This window comes from Rhinolophus sinicus, linkage group LG03 (genome assembly GCF_036562045.2).
Source record: "Rhinolophus sinicus isolate RSC01 linkage group LG03, ASM3656204v1, whole genome shotgun sequence".
In the NCBI taxonomy this organism is placed as follows: domain Eukaryota; kingdom Metazoa; phylum Chordata; class Mammalia; order Chiroptera; family Rhinolophidae; genus Rhinolophus; species Rhinolophus sinicus.
In genome coordinates, this window is record NC_133753.1 from 47,102,200 (window position 1) to 47,123,583 (window position 21,384).

Here is a 21,384-nt window from a genome sequence, read left to right on the forward strand (position 1 = left end):
TTAGTTGAACATATGAAGATTCTATTCCAAAGCCCTGGACAGAAAGCTTTAGAAACATGCCCGTCTGAATTGATCCACATATACGATCAGAATGACATCCTTCTAGGTCAGTTACTTAATCAAGAGCTGCCCAGGAATTTATCTTTTGTGTTCTCTGCAGATACTACTAGTCAAGGTCATTTCCCTCTTTTTCTCCCTTTTCTGGTCTGAGAACTGAATCCGTGAACAGTGAACCTTCCTTAAAATTGAGAATGGATATGACGATGACTGTGAAATCTTCTTTCCTGGGAAATGCCTCAGATGTAAAGCATTATCCCTTTGTGATCTATTCTGGATATAACTTTCTTTTTTCTTGTTCCTCTAAGTGGAGTATGTAGTAGTCAAAGGTTAAATGGAAATACTTTAACTCTTAAATAAAATGCATAAAAACTCTGCTTGGAGACAAGGGGCTTTTGCCCACACAGATCAGGTACAATTTTGCTTGAGATTCAAGGACAGTAATCAGTTCTGTTTTCTGGGCTAGTCTATACAAGTCACAGGGGACAGGGTGACAAATACGTCCCCTATAGCCAGGAGACCTGGATTCAATGCCTTGCTTTGCTTCCTCCTGGTGGTATGATGTGGGCAAATAATGTCCCTTCTCTGGCCTGGGTTTCCTTAGCCACTGAAGGACAGGTTGGACGAGGTGACCTGACGTCCTTTCGGTGCTAACATGTTGTGATTCTAAGTGGACACTAATACCTGCCCATCCTGACTTTACGTTGCAGGGACAGTGAGTGAGGGCAGTTACAGAGGATCAGAAGAAACCATGCAGGAACTTGAGTCTGACATCTCAGAGTAACCCCCACTTGTGATGATGGACTGGGCATTGGGAGTAATTAGCCATCTTCTTAGACCAGCTCAGGTCTAAGTGGGCGCTTGTAGAGTGGGCAGTGCAGCCCAGCATGCTTCAGTAGACCCTCCCAGCCTGGCTAAGGGTACTTGAGGGGCCCTAGGCAGAAGCCCCCAGACCACCTCCTGGCTTAGGACACCAAGATCTAAGGCCAAATGCAGCTTTGCCACTGCCCCTCCTGCACAGCTCACCCAGAGCTGCTGCTTTCAGGAGCCCAGGCTGGGCTCAGCTCTCTTCTTGGAGGGAGAATCCATGGCAGTCCAAGGCAAATCGGTTCATTTGGAGGCTGATTATAGAAACTTGGCCAGAATTCTGCCCTCCCTCTCACTTCCAAAAGATGCAGGCCCCAAACAGGGCTGCTACGGAAGAACAATGAGGAGGCAGCCCCAGAGGAGTGACGCCCAGACCTCACCCCCCAGGGGCGCTGCATTTATAAGGGCCTTCTCACACCAACCTGAAGCAGGCCTCAGACATGCTGTTTCCGGTTCATGGGGGGAGTCTGCTTGTCAGCATGAACCTTGAGCAATTTGGACTCAAATATTTGTACCCTTTGCCTCTGAGGCATGTTTGTAACTTGGGTCTGGTTTCCTCAGGGTTTTCTTTGGAAGTTATCAGGAACTATGGAGTTGGGAAATTCCGTCAGGAGAAAGATCATATTAAGGAAATCCTCTGGGAGAGAAAGTGCATGGTTTGAGGTGTAACCAAATTGAAACAATTGGGACTGAATTGTTTAATTTGAGCCTGGTTTGTCCTCAACTGTGCTTAGAAAAGGAGTAGAAGACCTGGTTTCTGTCCTCAAGAGGTATATAGTGTAACCAGGACTTAGCCCGAGGGCAGGGTTTCTCAGCCCTTGTACTAACTGACATTTGGCGGCTGGACACGGCTTGTTGTAGGGGGCTGTCCTGCGCACTGTAGCCCTGGCAGCCTCCCAGGCCTCTACCTGCCAATGCCAGTGTATCCCCCCATTTGTGACAGTCAAAAATGTCTCCAAACATGGCCAAACGTCTGCGGGGGTGGGGGGCAAAATTGCCTGATGGAGAACCACTGCCCCGGGGACTGTACGACCTTCCTAGACCCAGACTGATTTTTTCCACTCATATCACAGGATTCTAGAGTTTTATATTATATGACCTGGTCTTTATTCTATTACGGCCTGACATGTTCAGTCTGGTGATGGTCACCCCTGAGACAATACGGGTGGGGTTACTCAGTTAGAACAACCAAACCCAAGAGAAATTCTGGGCCCCACCTTCCTTTAGAGCGTCCGTACATATTCTTCTATAATTGCGTATGTCCAAGGCTAAGAGAAGGGGAGAGAGAACGATTTACCCTTAAGATTACAACTCCCATTATCAGGGTTCCAGACGCCTCTGAGGTAGCAACTTTCTTCGGAATCCGCTCATCATTTTTCTCCTCCTACCCTGTTGTACACGTTTTACTGTCATAAATTTTATGTTTCTTTTTGCCCTTGGTTAAAATGCCCATTCTTTATAGAGAGGTGAAAGTCATGCCAGATACTTTTTTCAGCTCTAAAAAGTGCCCCTTCCAAGGGGCACAAATGGAAAACCTGAGCTGAAGAGGGGAAACAAGACTCCTTGTCTTCAAGATTGGATCCCGGAGAGGGGAACACCTCCTGGGACCATTCCCCACCTCATAGGAAGTCAGATGTCTGGTGGGAGGAAGGAGACGACAGAGGCAGGCGTACAGTTCAGGGGCCCAGTTCTGGGTTCCTTCCAGTTGAACTCTTCCCAGCCAAAGATACCAACACCAGGTCCAGATGGTGGTTAATAAGGCAAGAGCCCATCAAAGCTAAATACTGATGCTATCTAGCCCTGTTTCAACATGTCAAGGGAACTTGAGGGACAAGAGGTCGCCAAAAAGTTTCTATAATCATGTGTTTAGTGGGCTTGCTCTGAGCAATGCATGTCCCCTACCATAGAGCCCAGAGCCAGCTGAGGCACTTACACAACAGCGCTGGACAGTAGAGGGGTAGGGCTCTCACCCACCATTAGAATCTGCTTGAGCCTGAGGGAACTGGGTAAATGTATAAAACCTTTAAAAAAGAGATAGAAAGAAGTCTTACAAAGCTAAGATGGCTAATTATCTAATTTTTTGAGACTCGAATGTATGCTTTGTGGTTATTGACCTTATGTTTCTAAAAGTTCCTATTTATAAATAAAACCTATTAGATGCAAAGGTGATCAATTCTTCCAAAGTATCCAAATGGAAGTCCAGAGGAGTTCCTATTTTCCAGTTCCCCCTGGACACAGGGCACTGCATCATCAGGAATAATCATCCAACATGCTAAGCAGTGAAGTCCTTCATCTAATGGAACTCAGCATACCACGTGCTTCCTGAGTACACCTCAGGTGAAGCATGGGGGGACCAGAAAGCCCCCCCCCCCCCATGGACATTACGCTGCTCCTAACACTGAGCCTCTGGCACACGGCACATCCTGCTCAGGAAAGACAGCGGGAAAAGGGGTCGGGCACAAGGCTGGGACCACCCTTTGTGAGTTGGCCCCCACTGACCTTCCCAGCACTGTCACACCCTGGCACCATCTGCACCCTGGAGGGCCTCCCTTAGCATGGCAGGTGCTTTCTTCACATGTGGACACTATTTGCTTTGCCCACACTATTCCCTTTGTGTAGGATGCCCTCACCTCTTCCACCTGGAGAATTCTTTCAAGACCCGATTCTACATGCCCTCCCCATCCCCCTGAAAGTGACTTAGGTCTCCTTCAGTGCGGCCAGAACAACACGCTCGTCTCTTTATGGTTCTTAGCGCACCACAGGGGGACGATTTATTACAATACAGAAAAGGAAAGAGAGAAAACATGTCCATATTATCCACACACTACCAGCCCCCAAAGGACTGCACTGGTGAACATTTTACTCACTTTTTGTGCCTGGCATCATGTCTGGTGCTCACGACAAGTCTGAAAGAATGTAACCGACCCATCTCCCTTCCCCTCCTCTCCCGAGTGTCTTTTTTGCAGAAGGATTAGAACATAACCCTGACCGACGGTCAAATTTAGTTTGATTAAGTCTTATTTTGCTTTGTTATCAAATTGCCAACAGCATGAAAATCAATCCATTTGTTTAAGGAAAATTACAGATCAACGTAGTGGCCAAGTTTTGAAGGTGTGGGAGGGAGTTGCCTAGAGGTGCTCTCAGGCTTTCCATTGCTCTGATTGGGATCAGAGGCCCCCGTCTCACCCCCCATCAGCCCTTCAGCACAGGCAGCCCAGCGACCAAAGGGAGCTGAGAGTAACTGGCACTCAGTGCAGGCATCGCAACCCACGCCTACTGCCCCAAGACTCAGGCCTCTCAGAGCAAGGTAGCTCTTCTGGGCCGCATTCCTGCAATCTGGAAGGCAAAGGCTTCAGTCCCTATCATGGCTAGAGAAAACCAGTTCCCTCATGTAATCCGCTGCTATCTTTTTGGCAGATGTATTTGTGGAAAGTATTTCTTTATTGGGTTATTTCTGTATAGTGTTAATAAGGAAAACGCCTCAGTTAAATACGTCCTGCAAAGATAGTTAATGTTCTGTAGTCATTGAGGACATCGTCCTTGCTTTTCTTACCAAAGCATCATCCAAAGAGAGGACTAGCATTTCAGTTACTTGAGCCTAGGACTTGCAGTAAGTATAATAATAAGAGTCTTTACTATTCAAAACTGGATAAACCAAAACTTTCCTTGTCTCTTTTACAAGACCAGAGCCTGCTAAAGACATGTATATATATATATATATATACATAAATCACTATGTCACCTACTAAGACAGTCCATACTTTAAAATAATATCTTGAAAGGAAAAGGATTATATTCCTTATTATTTGAAATTCTGTTTAAATAAACAGAATTGCAAGTAGACTCAGAAAATGCTAGACTTGTTCCAGGAACTGCAAGCTGTGTCAATGAGCTGCTTGTTCTTCCCGCTGGACTTTTCTGTGTTTGCACTTGAGGCTTCAGAAGACCTCAAAATCAGTTAACCAGCATCCCTCGGTCCAGCAAGACGCCAGTGGAAGACGTGGCTCCTGAGCCAGCCAGACCAGGTAGTGATGCCCTTGTGGCAAGCAGCTTGCCCATCTTCGCCGGGGGTCTGTACCTTCCTGGGAGATGCATGTGTCAGTCAATTTCTTCTGTATCTGTGTGTTTTCTTCTGTGTGTCGTATTGCCCCATCTCTGCTCGCCCTGACACATATGGGAGCACTTTATGAATGGATGGCTCCCCCACATCTGTACAGCATGCACCCACTTACCAGCGAGCTCAGGAGCCCCTTCATTGCATTCTTACCCAGTGACTGTCATGGGCCATCTCTGTCAACCAGCCTGTCTCCATTGCTCCTATCTGTCCCAGTGTTCTTCAGTGGGAACTGCCTACCTTATTCGCCATTCAGAAACAAACAATTTCTTTGCTTAATCTGGTTCTGCCCTTCCCTGTACCATCTTTGACGTCTGTTCTTTACAACATCCCAGAGGTTCTGCTGTGATGCAGGCTTTGGCTTCCTTCTCTGAGCTCTAGTTCTCCAGTTGCCCCAACAGCTCTCCCTGTACCCCCAAATTCTCCCTGACCTCCCCTCTCCCTTGAGTTAGTTACGCTTTGGCATCTAGTTTCCATGGAAACCAAGCCCTGTGGGTTTCGTCCAGCTCTGTAGAGAAGCCCTGCTTCCTTGATGGTTGGTGCCATATCAACTGGCAGGGGATCGCATGCCAACATCTTCCTGCCCTGCGCTTCCTGTGGAATGGAATTCTTAGCAGGTGACACTCTTGGCGCCATTTCTCTTCCATAGTAGCTTACACTCTTTGCTTGCTCAGTCAAGCTGCTTTGTTTTGCTGCATCAAAGTCTTGGCTGGAAGCATCTGTCCCACTCTCTGGGGCTTTCCTTGTTTTTGCGGCTGCTTGGTTTCCTTTCATTGTTTCCACGGAGAGGCAACTTGGGCCCTGACAAGTGGTCATCCAGGAGCAAGGAACCTAGGCTAGAGCCCTGGATTAAAGTAGGCTGTTGTTTATGTGGCCTAATACAGCCAAGGGCACTGCTAAGTGAACCAGGAAAGCCAGACTCTCCCTCCAGACATGCCACCAAGCTGGGCCACGTGCTCTTGAGAAAAATCCCATGCCTGGAGGCCTTGCTTCCTCAAGACTTTGCTCAGCTCCCTAAGACCATGGCACAGGGGCACGTCCTCCATCCCCAGAGTGGTGCTGCTCAGCTGTCTGGGGGCCTTGTGGTTCTCAGGATGTTTGAGGTGCCTGTGAAAGCAATGACTTGACAAATTGTCCAGTTTGGACAGCTTAGCCAAGTGGTGAGGCTTACCAGTAACAGTCTTATGTGGTGAAAGCTAGTTTGGTACCACAAACATCTGGAGTTTTAGGAACAAAGGACAAAAGTGTATTTCATCAAAAACCTTGGAAAGGAAACCATGACTAGTTGGGATTTTGTTTTTAAGATCCTGGAGGCCTTGGTCACCTCTAGGTACCTTGCAAAGAAAAAACCCCAAAGTACCAAATTCCAATGTGCAGCGGCCACAGCCGTGCAGGGAACAGAACACATGGTATATAAACACTTGTTCTCCCCAGGGGGACTCATGTCCTGAGCCTCTCCCCAAGCCATCGGCAAATCCTTGTGTTCAGGTGACATGAGGAGGCCTGGGGCAGGGAGTTAGGCCAGGAGAGATGCTCTTGTTGCCACTTGGGAGGCCATGGGCTGGTGGTGGTGGCGGACAAGACCTGAGATCAGGCCACCCTGTCCTGTGTGGACAGCTCCTCTCCATACCTGCTTTGTTTATCCTTATGATGGCCCAGGGCCACCTGGGGAAGCCAAACCAGAGACGTCTAGGGGCCAGCATTGGACAGAGAGGCTACAGGCTCACCATGAGATTGTAGAGGAGGACAGAAGGGAAAGGACATAGGGCTGAAAGCTCCAAGGGAATCAGCCAGATTCTGGCCACTTGACAGGAGAAGGGGGTGAGCAAAACCTCATCCTGCAGTCTCAGGTCTGGTTCCCTGGGTGTCAAGTGACCCGAGGGTGAGTCCCTGGCCCTCTGCTGGCATCTCACACTTGGTCAGGCCTCACCCACGGTCTCAGTCGCCACAGTGGGCTCTGTGGGCACAGGCTGTCCTGAGTGTTGGGCTGGGTAGCCACAGTCTGTACAACTCTGACTTCCCATGGGAACTACGATAGCATCCCCTCCCCTACTCACACACACACCTGTTAGAAGTTTCTACTGAGGCCAGAAAACCACCAGACAAGAGAGTATATGTAAATAGAGATTTCTTTAGATGGAAGACCTGATTGAGAGAATGGGGACTAGTTCTAAGAACCTGGAAGGAGCTGGCTGAGTGAGTCACCCAGGGGACTGCATGACTGGCTCCGCTGTCTTCCTCAGGAAGATGGAGTCATCATGACCCTCCCCCAGGGAGGTCCCTAAGAGGCTGACTCTGGGATTTCTCCTTAGATGGCTGGGCCCTATTTCAGCCCCACTGAGGACTCCTAACTCACCACATTTATCTCCAATATTAATATAGCAGAGAAGGGAGACTAGTACGGTGGAGGGCTTCCTCCAGTTTATCCAGTGGGGCCAAAGCAAAAACAGAACCAAACCATGATAACGAGACTGGATGAGGATGGGGCAGAAGTCTGGGGACAGGTTCCAGCTAAGCGCTGGCAGCCCCATCCAGCTAGAACATGGCAGGTTCCTTGCTGAGGAAGAGGGGTGGGGACCAGAGAAGCAGGTAACAGCCTGTCCGAGTAACTCTGACTATCCTTCCTCACTACCCACTTCGGCCACTTTGTATTGAAAGCTGAAGTCTTGCTCTAGCAAAAAGACTGCTGTGATTAAGGTGCATCGGAGGGAGGCGTCCCTGTGTGGGGTCCCCTAGGTGGGCAATTCCCTCTATCATATCAGGCACCTGGGTCAAAAGTGAACACCCCTAGAAAGTCTGTATAAGCCTAGCACCTCCAAGCAAACAAAGGACAGAGCTTCCACACACTGGTCAAATCCACCATGGTTTGACTTGGTTAATTTCCAATCTTTTCCTCCCTCTTTGAAGTGCAAGACCTTACCCACGCAGGACTGAGTCTGGGTATGTGGCCGGCCGGCCTTGCATGCTGCAGCTGGGTGATGGCTGTGATTCTCGGTGTGATCTGGGCCTGTGATACTTGCAGCCCATCCTCTATGCTTTGGTGTTGTCGCTTTGGCTCCTGGCCCCCTCTCACTGTGGGTCTTATGCTCACGTCACTCTCTGATTCAAAGATGAACTGCCAATCAAACGCTCCCCCAATGAAAGACCTAATCACTGTACACAGCATGTATACATTCAAAAAGCCTATCCAAGGCCTTCTGTTGGCCATGGTGGTAAGCCATTGCCTAAAAACATGCCTGAGCCCAATGTGGAGGTTGGGTGACTGGCTAGGAACCTTGGAAATGGGCCCCTGGTTGTTTTGGATTGCTAGGACTGTGCCATGGAGCTTGGGGGCAGCCCTGATAAAGAGGCATCCCAATGGGCCTTAAAGCCAGCAAGCAAAGACAAAGTGAATTCTATTTCTGTAGCCCAGGGTTTCTGAAAATGTAGTGCATGGACCAGGTACATCAGCCTCAGCTAGAGGTGTTCGGTAAAAAATACAGATTCCTGGGCTCCACTCCAGATTGAATTAGTTTCTGAGGGTTGGGCTCAAAAAATAAAAATAAAAAGTCTACATTTTAAATAAGATCTTCTGATCCTGGTGCAAGTGTGAGAACCCCCTGCTGGAGAAGGGCTACAATTTGCAAATGGCCCCCTCTAAGTATTCCAGCCAGTCCTGCTAAACCAAAGACCAGAACCTGAGAACAGAGGTGGGGAAATTACACCTTTCTGTGGATGATTATGCAACAGTCGCTTGCCGTCACAGCCATGTGCTGTGGGATGGGACGCAGGGGAAGTTAGGACTATAATGTGTGTCCACCGCCTCTTCACCAGGCATCATCCTGTCGGTGGCCCTGGCCGGCATTCTCGGCGTCTGTATTGTCGTGGCAGCATCCATTTGGCTTTTCAGAAGGAAGAAGAGGTGAGCTGGTGTTGTTTGGAAATGGGAGTGGGTGGTTTATGTGTCCGTGAGGATTCTTTTGTCTGGGAAGGTGGCCTGCAGAATGAAGAACCTCTGTCACATGTAGCAACACTTACCCTAGGAGTGCTGGTTCCCAAACACCACTAGCTCAGGACTCCTTTGCACAAGATGCTGGTCATTCAAGGGTCATTGTGCTCAAAGTGGGAGGTGTGTCTGCCAGCCTTGCTGCCATGGCGAAAACCTTGGATGAGTCTCTTGATTTGGGGCGTGGGGAGGTCCCATTTGCCTAAGTACAAGTACCAAGGCTGTCTTCCTTCTAAGATGTTTATATCTGTTTTTTGTCTGAATCCAAAAAGAAAAGTGAAGGAAAACTTGCCCTTTGTTCATGTTTTTATTGTCATGTTTATTTTTCCCTAAAACCTTATTTTTCCTGGTATGAAAAAAGAGGTTGCCAAGAACTCTGTTGTGGAATCAAAGGTTTGAAGTGGGGACGGCAATGGGACCTCTTCAAAATATAGGTCTGGTATTGTCAGGCGTTAAAAGAGAACAGTTGGAAAATGAACACTTTCCATGTTGGTTAATGCTTTATGTGTAGCCATTCCCTCCTAAGACCAACAGAACTGGGGAAAGGTCCCCAGGAGGGGAATCTGAACCCTAGAACTTGCCTCATTCCATAGCTGAGTCATGCTGCTTTCTGCCTCTCTCCTCTTTCACTAACAAGACTTGTGTGTTCTTTTTGTCCCCGTAGCAAAAAAGGTGACAGTAATAAAGGAGTCATTTACAAACCGGCCCTCAAGAAGGAGACTGAGGCGCACGCCTGAGGCCCTGGCACTCCGGCCTGTCCAAGGAAGGACTTTGCTATGGTTCCCTGGACACTTGAAATACCTGAGGGTTCTCTGGAGCTCAACCTGCAAACACCCCAGACCCTCGGGGGGCCTCCAGCTGGGCGCCTCGCCACCCCAGGGCAACCGTGAATGGGAAGAGTGTACCGAGGAGGCGGGAACTCTGAGTTATCTGCTTCCTCTCTGTGAGACCAGTAAGTGGCCTGGATTCTCAGGGCCAACGCCAAGTTGCCTGCTGGGGGCTGTTATTGATTGAAAAACACTTTTATCCAGGGGTTCACTCAAGTGTGGTTTCAAGTGTCCTGGACGTTCTGCTCCTTGTCCAAGCTTTCAGACCAGGATGTGCTTAGGTTTTGCTTTTGAGACTCAGTTTGTTTTCTGAGGGAAGGTGGTGTTGTCTTCCTCTGATTTCCTCCTGCTGTGACAAAACCTTTCGTTTGACCTTACAGCTGGGGAGGTTGGTGGTGGTGGGTGGGTGGGGGGTTGGCAGTATTGATATAGGAAGGGTCAAGGTGTCTGAGACAAAAAGAGAACGAGAAGTTCTTGGAAAGGCAGTAGAGGCATCTTCCTGTCCTTTGGATCAAATGCACTGAATGGACCTTAGAGGGAGAATGAGAAGATATGTCAGATCTAGAAGAGTCTGAGTTTGGAATCAGAAGTTGTTTGCCAAGCCCTAAGTGTGAGGACAGAATATGAAGCCCAAGCCTCACCTCCTATCAGCGGGGCAGTTATGTTTTATATTCCACAGATTTTAGATTTAGGCTATTCCTTGAAAATGTGCTGCTACTTGCATCGCCTAGAGCCGATGTGAGTTCTGAGATTACCCAAACTGCTTTTGAGTCTAGAGAAAATAGGCAGAAGCAAAAATGATTGAAGAGCTTAGTCTCTTTTGCTCACATTTCGTTTCTGTACCTTTGTGGTATTCCTGCCGTCAACCTGGACTTGGAAGTTACCTACTTCTCTGACTTTGAGGATGTTAAGTTTCAGCTCAGTTAAAATATATTTTCAAGCTATAAAAGCAGGAAGTTATCTGTGCAGGGGCTGGCAGTGTGGTATCTAGAGACCAAAATAATGGAACGTTACCAAGTTTCTTCACGGTCTTCCCCCCACGTCACAAAGACAGCTTCTGAGAAGACTTAACTCCTTCTTCACTCTCCTCCCATCGATGTAAGAGCCCCATGGAGATCGGTTAGTTCCATGACTGACAAGGTCCTCCACCACCCACCTCTCAAGGCCAGCAGCTCGCAGTTCACAGAACTTTCTGCTTCACAGTCTCACTCTGACAGCGTGGAATGTCCTCTTGAAGCACAGGTTTCTTTATAACAATCTTTTTCCTTTTGCTCCTCCCTTTGACTCTGAGAAGTCTTCTTCCTTCTCTACTGTCCCAACGTTTTGTAGGGAAGGCAAGCCCTGTGTCTTTGTAGCTTGCTTGCTAGGCAGTTACAAAGGACCTAAGGGAGACGTGGACATGTGTGTGCACAAGACCTCTGGCAGCCTTGAGCTTGGGGTGGCATCCTCACCTTGCCGTTAGCACACCCGATGCCGAGCCCGTGACAACAGGGAGAACCCATAGGACTGAGCAATGTGAATTACGCAATGCTTTCTTAGCCTCGGCCCAACGCTGCCAATCAGAAACCAACATAAGCCACTCCAGACCTGTGGGACTGACTCAAAAAGCTCTCTGCACCTTTTATGGATAAATTCTGTGAGAGAACAGAGAGCTTGTCGTACCTGGCACAATGTCTGTTCATAAAAAGGGAGATTTATTAGGTGGTGAAAACAGTGGCATTTCTCCTGCCCTCTTCCCCCTCAGCACAGGCCAGGCTCTCAGCCCTCATGGCTGAGACAACACAAAGCGAGGGAGGCAGAGAGAAGGCTCCAAGAATCAACTCCGTCCACCTCCCTGCTAATCCTTATGGGACTCCGGAGGATCCACCTTTGGAACCGGAAACCTTTCCTCAGGTTCTCACTCATTCTATTGACACCAGTCGCCACTGAAGGAAACCAGCGTTGTGGTGCTGGAGGCTCCTCTGCCTCCCCTCAGCCCTGGAGGGCCCAGGTGCTGTGCTGGGCGCAGGACAGGAGAGATGACAGACACAGGTGCGGGCTGGGGGCCGGACGCGGAAGGCCCTGGCTTCTCTGCCTCCCACTAATGGGGGAGCTTCAGTCTCTTTGTTCTCTTTCTTTAGTACCATCTGATAAAAACAGTAAAAACCTATACCTGTTTCCTTAATAGACATTCTAGGATTTTGCTGCATGAATCACATTTCAAGTTCAGACCTTAACTTCTTCTCCCCTTCACTCAGCTCTCTCAGGGCCTCCTGGCTGGCTCTTGGGGAGCACAGTGATCTGCAGCACCCCTCTGTCCCTGTGCCTCGGTTGGACCATAGGCACGGTCATGACGGTCCGTTTAGCACTTCGGTATTTATTGTAAGAATGATTGTAATGAAGACATACACTGTAAATATGACAAATTATAAATAAAAAGTTTTTCACATCAGACTGATGTTTGTAGAGATGAGGTTAAAGCATTACTATTGGCAAAGCACTTTGTACTCCCCTATCTATGGTGACAGGTAACCAAACACAATGAATAATGTCATTTGCCGCTAGGTCTTAGAAACTGGCTCCCAAGGAAAACACACTGAAGTAATCAGTGTACTGAGGACGGAGGCTGAGGCGTGTACATGCCCGGGGGCACACAATGCTTCCTCAGGGGAGCTGGGAAGTCTAGAGTGATCAGGGAAAGGCTCAGGGAAAAGGGGGAAACCTGAGCTGGGCCTTGAAGAATAAGTCAGCTTTGAAGAGATGGACGGAAATGAGGGCGACATTCTTAACCAAAGTGCCACGCGTGAATATAGAAACTGGTCTTGTGTCTCTTTGCCGTACCAGGTATTGCACCGAGTAGGCTGGTAGCCTCGCTTGGTTGCCCGACTATATTATATTATTCTGGATCCTTTTTGCAAAATATGCTACCACCCTCCATATCCTCTTTTGTCTAAATCCAAATTTCACATTCTGGTCTGCTAAAGGAGGCAGACCTGTTTGTTTATTTAGAAAAGCGTCCAGTTTTCACTTCAGTTACCCTAGGCTGGAGAGAGGTGCGACACAAGTCCTCTCCCTTCTCTCTCCACAACCTTTCTCCCCGTCCTCTGAACTCCCCATTCATCTAGGCTGATGACAGACAGGAGTGTGGTGGTGAAAGCCAGGCGGTGGCAAGGACTCACGTTCTCCTCCAGTTTGATCATCACCTCCTCATCGAAATCCAGCCAAGTGGACAATCTAGAGTGCACAGCCCAGTGGAAATACAATAAAACATAATGCAAGATATGACATTTTAAAGTTCTAGTAGCCACACCAAAAAAAAAGTAAACGAAACCACTGACATTAATTTTAATTCATTGTATATAACCCAATAGATCCAAAACACTATCATTTCAACATGTAATCAATATTTTGATATGAAATATTTTCAATCTTTTTTCTGTAGTAACTCTGAAATCTGGTATTTTACACTTCTAGCACATCTCAATTCAGATGCTAAATTCTCACTGAAAATATTTGATCTATACTTATTTAGCCTTCATAAAATTTACAGTTGAAAAAGCAGATTCACAGAGCTGCTCCAAATAAAAGGTTTCCAAATAACTAAATCAAGTATCAGCTCTTAAATTTAAATTTATCAAAATAAAATGAAAGGAGTTGCTCAGTTTCATTAAGTAAATTCCAAGCGCTCAGCCGCCATGTGTGGCCGCAGCCAGCACAGCCACTGTGCACACACGGAACGCTACTCTTTCCTTGGATATACCCTTTGGGAGGGTTAAACCTAGAGGGCTTTCCCAAAATCTAAGCCCCAGCAGAAAGCTTTGAGGGGTGAGGGATAGAGGATGGAAGACAGAGAATGGGGGTATCTGGGGAGGCCCATATGGAGGGCGGTAGAAAAGAGGGCAGACAGAACATACCAGCAGGCCTTAGGCACGGCTCCTCTTTCCTTACACCTTTCCCTCGTGGACCAGGCGCGCCCCGGCCCTCCCTGCCCTGGCCACGCCCCGCGGCCCTGCCTGGGGTCCCAGTTCTCAGCAGTGACTCCAGCCTGGGGTGTCCCAGGGCCTCTGCCAGAGCTTGGGCTGTGAGCACAAGCTTGCCTGGTTAACTGTGGGACCTGGCCAGGTGCCAGGCGCTAATTGCTGACTCCCGCCCCCTCCCCCATCGCCTCCAAGTCCTAATGCTTCTGCCCAGGACGAGTTATCTCCACTCTTCCAGAGCCGGTCAGCCCGAAGAGGGGGAAGGCCTGAAACCTGAGTCTCTTGAATTGTTATCTGTGCCCCCATTAGAATGAGTCCCCTTCCTTTCTTCGAAATGTGGGGAGAAGTCTTGAGACCTACTTACAAGACGAAAAAGACTTCTGGGGCAGCCTGCCAGGGAGCAGAGGCACCACCTGTGCAGTGGGCACTGTTATGGCATATCTGTTACGCTGACATCCATGTCCACATTGGACACGGCCTGACAGGGACACATGGCCCTCTGGCTCTGATTCAACTGTCCCAGGGTGGAAGGTGTGACAGTGCTCAGAGTAGGGTCACCATGCCCTACACGTGCCCTTTCACTATAGAATGACTGAGCAGAGAGAAGGGCCAAAGTGCTCTGTAGTATGGAATTATTCACCATAAAAAAAAATGATTGCAATCAGGCCAGCATATAAATTATGACTGCAGGTCAACCAGGGTCTCAGTAATGCCTCCCGGTTGTATACCCTTGACTGTTTCAATGTACCTTCACTCCAACAACCCAGGGAAAGAGAGAACTGCCCTTACCTTCTAAGTGGGAAACTAATCAAGGACTCTGGCTCTGGGGTCAGCCAAGGTCACAAAGCTCCTGCAATGCTAGCATCTTCAATAACATGGGGTCCACCTTCCCGAGCTCCAGTGACATGGAAACACCTTCTTGTAATAGAATTGGCCATACTTATCTCAATCACAGCCTCAGAAAACCCCATGGGCTAAAGGCAGTTCTGCCAATGATTTCTGGAAAGTCAACAACAACCTCCTGCCTCCAATCTGATTGGTAACACGAAACCCTGGCCTCCGTTCAGGAAAAGTCTGACCAAGGACTAACCACAAGCAAGCAAAGCAGTCAGCTCAGCTCCTGGGCTGTTACCCTCACCTCTGAATTCAGCAAAGCAAATTCCCAAGGACACATTCACTGAACTTTTTTTTCCCTAGGCTGAACTGGGGAGAAGGAATAAGTACGCACACACCGTATAATGCCATCTGGATAAAATTCTAAAAGGTACAAAGTATAGTGACAGAAAGCACATCATCGGTTGCCTGGGGGTGAGGTGGGGAATGAAGGGATTGCAAGGGGGTATGAGAAATTGAGGTGATGGATGTATTCATTATCTTGACTGTGCGGATAGTTTTTCCACATATGACAAAACCGTTCAAATTTTATACTTTAACTATGTGCCATTTATCTTTAATCAATGATACTCAATAAAGTTGTTTTTTAAAAAAAGGAAAACAACCAGCCCACACACAGGCAAATGATACCCTGCCCCATCCTGGCATTTCCACTCAGAGCTTATCCTGCTGGCCTATCTAGAAGGAGAAACCTGGCCAGGATGGCACACTCCCCTGGAACTCGCCCTGCGGGTGGGAGCCCAGGAAGGAGCGTGATCTCGGTTCACGTGTCTGGATATGACCTCCTGATTCTCTAAGTGAAAGTCATTATTTCAGCTTGAGTTCTCTCACTTCAAATATTAACTTTTAATTACCTGCAATGAAGACAACAAATACAGGGCCTACAGGTTCAAGGGCAGCCTGAGACCTTTATGGCAACGCTGTGTCAGCGAGGACAGTCAGCCGGCTTCTCGGGAAGAAGCAGAGCCTCTTCTGGTGAGGCAGGAAACACAACCAGTCAGCTCATCCGTTGAAACTAGTTTCCCAAGATACCTAGACACGCAACTCTCATGCATCTTCCTTTCTCTCCTTCTCAACTACCCAACACATAACCATCAGAAAAGTTGTCTTGAATATGGTACATCCTTTCCGTGGAGAACAGGCATGGTCAGGAGCTCATCATTCCTTCTTAGCCACTGGGTGAAATCTGGATTAATCTCCTGTGCTACTGTGATAGACTAAGAAATATACATGTCATCCCTAGTTCCTGGCACAGAGCTCCTAAAGATTATTCCTACTAAGCTCCTGAACCGTACCTAATTTTATGTTAAAGAGATGACGCATGGAGGACGGGAGGCTGGTTACCAGAGGAACCAACCATGTGAACAGTGGGTTGTAACTTTCAGCCCTGCTCCCCGACCTCCAGGGAGGGGAGAGGGGCTGGGAATTGAGTTCAATCAGCAGTGGTCAATGATTTAATCACTCGTGCCTACATAATGGAACCTCCAAAAGAAAACCCCTTAAACTATGGGTTCAGAGCGCTTCCAACACGTGGAGGTGGTGTGCCTAGCAAGGCCATGGAAGCTACGTGTCCCTTCCCCTTGACATATCTTGACCTATGTATCTGGCTGTTCATCCATGTCCTTTATAATATCCTTTATAATAAACTGGTAAATGTAAGTAAATGTTTCCCTAAGTTTTGCGAGCTGTTCTAGCAAATTATCAGACCTGAGGAGGGAGTCATAGGAACCTGCAATTTAAAACCAGTTGGTGAGAAGTACAGGTGACAACCTGGGATTTGCAACTGGTGTCTGAAGTGGGGGCAGTTCTGTGGAATTGAGCCCTTAACCTGTGGGGTCTGCACTGATTCTGGGCAGTGGGTGTCAGAATTGAGTTAAATTACAGCACATCCATAGTTGGTGTCCACCGAGAATTGTTTGGTGTGGAAAAACCCACACATTTGGTGTCAGAAGGGTTATGAATAAAGGAAGAGGCATTTTCCTTTATCTTGCTTCTATCATTCAAAGTAGTTTCCAACTGACTTTCTTTCTCATACCTCCTTATTCAAAAGCAGATTTAAGGCAGGGAAAAGGGGTTCGGATCAGACTGAGAAAGATCTTGAATGATATATACTTTCTAATAAAGACACCAAGAAATCATAAAAGTGCCTCGATTATGGTTTTGTCTGATTACATAAATAATATATACTCATTGAAAAAACACACAAATAATTACGTATAAAGCCAAAAGTCCCCCGTAATCCTAGCTCCCCAAATAGCTATTGCTAACGATTGTTTTCTCTCTGCAGACTTTAAGTGTATATGTGTGCACATTTTAATATTCATTTTACATTTTTTAATAAAATGGACTAATAGGATACGTATCTTATGCTCTATAAGGGCTAAGATCACACCTGTCTATTTTCCCTCTGGTATTCTCAGTATCTAGCACGATGCATGAGAAATATTTGTTGAATGGAAGAATGGTCTAGACCTTGCTTTTGTTTTCTAATATATTGCAAATATCCTCATTCTTTTTAAAGTGTTCTGCTCTTTGAGGCAAAGCTCTATTGATAGACATTTGTTACAAACCCCTAAGGTTGCAAGACTATTACAAGATCCTTGCGTGCTTGGATGTATTTCTATAGGATAAATTCCTAGAAAATTCCTGGTTCAAAATATGCACATCTCAAAATTTTATAGATACAATAGATTTTTCTAAATTACCACCCAAAAGGTTGTACTAATTTGCTCTCTCCTAACATGCTGTTTCCACCATATGTTCAACACTCCTTGATATTATCAATCTTTCTCATCTTTGACAATCTGATAATCTAAACATTTGCTTGTTTTCCGTGTCTTTTATTAACGGTTTAGCATTTGTCTTATGTTTATTGTTGTATCTTTGTGCGTGTGCATTGTTTGTCTTTTAATCACTTTTTTACTAAGTCATCTTTTTTAATTATAGAAGCTTCTTGTGTATTATAGGTGACAACTCGTTGCAATATATCCCAAAAATATTTTTCTCAGCCTTGTTTAGAGTATCTTTTGCTGTACAGTTTTAAATTTCATGTAGTCAAATCTGTCCATTTTTTTCCTTTGTGATTTGTAGCCTTGGTGTAGTGGAGAAATACTCTCCACCTTAAGATTAGTAAATTATTCTAATGTTTTCCTAGTTTTTTTTTCTTCATTTTTTGCATTTGAATTTTTAATATGTCTAGATTTCGTTTTATAGTGAAAAGTGAGGAAAGGACTTGGCTTTACTTACCCCCTCACTCCCAAAAATATAATAAAATAAATCATCAAACAGCTCATTTAAATCTTTTTCCCACTGATTTAAAATGACAATTTTATTATATACTAGGTTCTCACATATACATGGGTCTGTTCTAGAACTTTTTATCCATATCCATTATTGAAGATTTATGGTATACTTTGGTACCTAGTAGGATAAACACAGAAACATTTTAGATATGCTTTATTCTCTGAAAGTGGCATTGTTATCAATCCAATCTAGATTAGATAAATTAACAAACAGGACACAATTCACTTATCACATTAAAAATTTTAAATATTGATATACTGGGTATTCCTTTGTAGTGTGTTAAATAGACATTTAACATGGAGAATTGCTTTTGCACTCACTTTTTTTTAAAAATTGGGGAACAGTGTGTTTCTCTAGGGACCATCAGCTCCAAGTCGTTGTCCTTCAATCTCTAGTTGTGGAGGGCACAGCTCTGTGGCCCACGTGGGAATCGAACTGGCAACTCTGTTGGTCAGAGCTCGCACTCTAACCAACTGAGCCATCCGGCTGCCCCTGCATTCACCACATTTTGTTTGGTTATTACAGAATGGCAAAAAGTTTTGAGTGTAATATGGATTCCATATTAACTGCCTATAAACACATTTTCAATGAACATGTACATTTTTATACTTCTTTCCTTTTTTCCTATGTTTGTTTTATTTATTGAAATGCAATTTTATACTTGACTCTAATAACAAATATTTTGGGTTTGTAATTTGAATGTCTGTTCTACCACATTTTTATAATTCATTTTTGTGGTATTTTACAAAAGTATTGATCTGTGATGGATTAGAAATTTTTCTAAAAATAGCCCTTAACTACAGATAGTTTGAGAAGCAAACTAGTTCTAGAAAGCCAATCAATTTCCAATTCTTTGCTGCTTGTATAGACACAGGATTGATTTTTGTATGTTAACCTTGAATCCTATCTATGATCTTGCTAAATTCACTAATTAGTTCTAGTTGCCTTTTTGTAGTTTCCTTAGGATTTTCTATGCTGACAATCATATCATCTGAAAATAAAGAGTTTTATTTCTTCCTTTCCAATCAGTATGACATTTATTTTTCTTGGCTTTTTGCACTGGCTAGGGCCTCCATACAATGTTGAATAAAAGTGGTAAGAGTGGACATCCTTGCCTTGTTTCCAATCTTAGTGGAGAAAGTATTCAGTCTTGTGTAATTAAGTATGACCTTGCTATAGGTTTTACATGGATGTCCCCTTTTCAGGTTAGAGAAATTCCTTCATATTCTATTCCTAGTTTGTTGAGGTTTTTTTTAAAAATAAAAAATGGGTGTTAGATTTTAAAACCTTTTTTTTGCATTATTGATATCATCATGTTTGTTTGTTTTAGTCTGTTAATATGGTGAACTGAATGACATTTGTATGTTAAACTAATCTTGTGTTATTGGGATAAATTCTACTTGGTCATGTGTATTATACCTTTTATATATTACTGGATTTAATTTGCTAAAACATTGTTGAGGATTTTTGCATGTATATTCATGATAGATATTGGTCTGTAGTGCTTTTTACTCCTTATAATACCTTTGTCTGGATTTGTTATCAAGGTAATGCTTGGAAATGCTCATAAAATGAATTGGAAAGTGTATCATCGCTTCTATTTTCTAGAAGAGCCTGTGTAGAATTGGTATTCTTTCTCTCTTTCCTTTTTAATGTTTGGCAGAATTCTTCTGTAAAGCCTTCTAGGAATATTCTTTATGAACCACAAATTCAATTTCTTTAATAGCATAGGGAATTTCTAGTTAACTCCAACATGCAAAGAGCTTGGAAGTTGTCACTCCCACACTTACAAGAAAACACTAAACAAACTGAAAAATCAATCATTTTTCTTGCACCCATTAGAAAACTGAGGTCTCAGGGAAAGCCATTACCCTGAAATGTGGAGAGACAGGTGAATCCAGAGTCTAGCTAAGATTTGCTTACCTAGAGCAAATGCCACTAGAGCAGAGCCATAAAGTGGCAGGGACAGTTAGATGCTAATTTTGACAAACTGCTGGAGTGTGAGTTTGGAACAGTGTAAGAGTGAGTAAGACTAGCACACAGTCTTAGGAGCCCCACACTTTGTAGGTTTTACCTCCAGGAACCCAACCAGATTCTACTAGTAGAGAGAGTAAGAGTAATCATTGTAAACCCACCCAGTGTTCTCCACAACAAAGACCTGTTCTCTAGGGGAAAAGACCTTACAACAGCCTCATCTCACCTGGGGGAGGACAGTTCTGCCATTCCAGCCCCATTTAACCTTCCTGTCTCAAGAGGTGAAAAAGCTAAGAGACGCTTAGTTGAAGCATGCAAGCCCACTAAAACATTGAGATTTAATTTAAGGTTATAGGATATGTCCCCTCTCCCTCATCTTACTGCCACACCAACAGGCCTACAATATAATAACAGTGGGTTACAGCTACAAGTCTTTGAGGAGGAGCACATAGGGAAGGCCAGAGTCAGAAGTGGAGACAGAAACAAGGGTGCCAGAGGAATGTGAAGGCTCTGGCATTTAGAGCTGCAGCAAACATTCAGTACAGTCCAACGCTTGCCCAGAGTGACACAAAACTTACACTAAACATCTATTTTCTTCAGTAAATACAATTATTAGAAGGCATGTTAAAGGCAAGAAAAAACACAGCCTGAAGAAATATAGAGACATACAGAGTTTTTATTTCGTTTTCAGTGAGCTTTGTTTTTTAAAAGAAATTTGTCCATTTATTTCACTTAAGTCTCTAATTTATTGACATTTTTTGTAACATTCCCTTTTTATGTAATAATGCAGGATCTATAGGGATGTTTCCTCCCATTCCTGATACTTATAATTTGTGCCCTCTTTCTTTTTTCCTTATCAATCTGCCAGAGCTTTACCAAGTGTATTGATTTTTCTCAAAGAACCAGATTTCTGTTTCATTGATTTTCTCCATTGTGTTTTTCTGCTTTCTGTTTGATTTTTGCTCTTCTCTTCACTACTTCCTTTCTTCTGCTTATTTTAGCTTTAGTTTGCTCTTCTTTTTCTAGTTTCTTAAGGATAAGCTTATGTCATCGATGTTAAACACTTTCACTTATCTAATACAAGCACACGATACTCAAAATTTCCCACTCTGTTCCCTCCGTGGGAACTTTGCTTTAGCAACTATCCTCTCCCCCCACCCCCACTGCGTCATCAATTATTTCCCTTTCCACTGAATCACAAACATGCGGTTATAATGCTGTGTTATAGGCGGAAAAAAGAAAAATGCTCTCTTTCCCCATGTCCTCCTCAGGCTGTCACACCATCCCCCTACTATAATTAGATGGTTACCTGTACTCCATATGTTGTGTCCACTCCCTTATCTCCCAAGCTCTACAATCCGTTGCATTTAGGTATTCACCCCTCCACTGAAATTGCTTTTATCAAGG

The 21,384-nt window shown here is 45.2% G+C and overlaps 2 protein-coding genes across 4 annotated transcripts in view; one reads left to right on the forward strand and one right to left on the reverse strand.

The window, feature by feature from the left end:
* Positions 1-12,281, forward strand: part of CA12 (carbonic anhydrase 12) — a 50,562-nt gene extending 38,281 nt beyond the window's left edge. Inside the window, exons 9-11 of one of the 3 annotated variants that reach the window (XM_019755373.2) lie at positions 7,946-7,978; positions 8,852-8,939; positions 9,688-12,281. In XM_019755373.2, coding sequence (XP_019610932.1) covers positions 7,946-7,978; positions 8,852-8,939; positions 9,688-9,760 — 194 coding nt within the window. In that variant the 3' untranslated portion in view covers positions 9,761-12,281. The other 2 variants (XM_019755374.2, XM_074327608.1) reach the window with 2 other exon arrangements.
* Positions 12,282-18,075: 5,794 nt separating this feature from the next.
* Positions 18,076-21,384, reverse strand: part of APH1B (aph-1 homolog B, gamma-secretase subunit) — a 36,369-nt gene continuing 33,060 nt past the window's right edge. Inside the window, exon 6 of the mRNA XM_074327610.1 lies at positions 18,076-18,120. Within this exon, the coding sequence (XP_074183711.1) occupies positions 18,091-18,120 (30 nt within the window). The 3' untranslated portion in view covers positions 18,076-18,090. The remainder of the gene's footprint in view (positions 18,121-21,384) is intronic.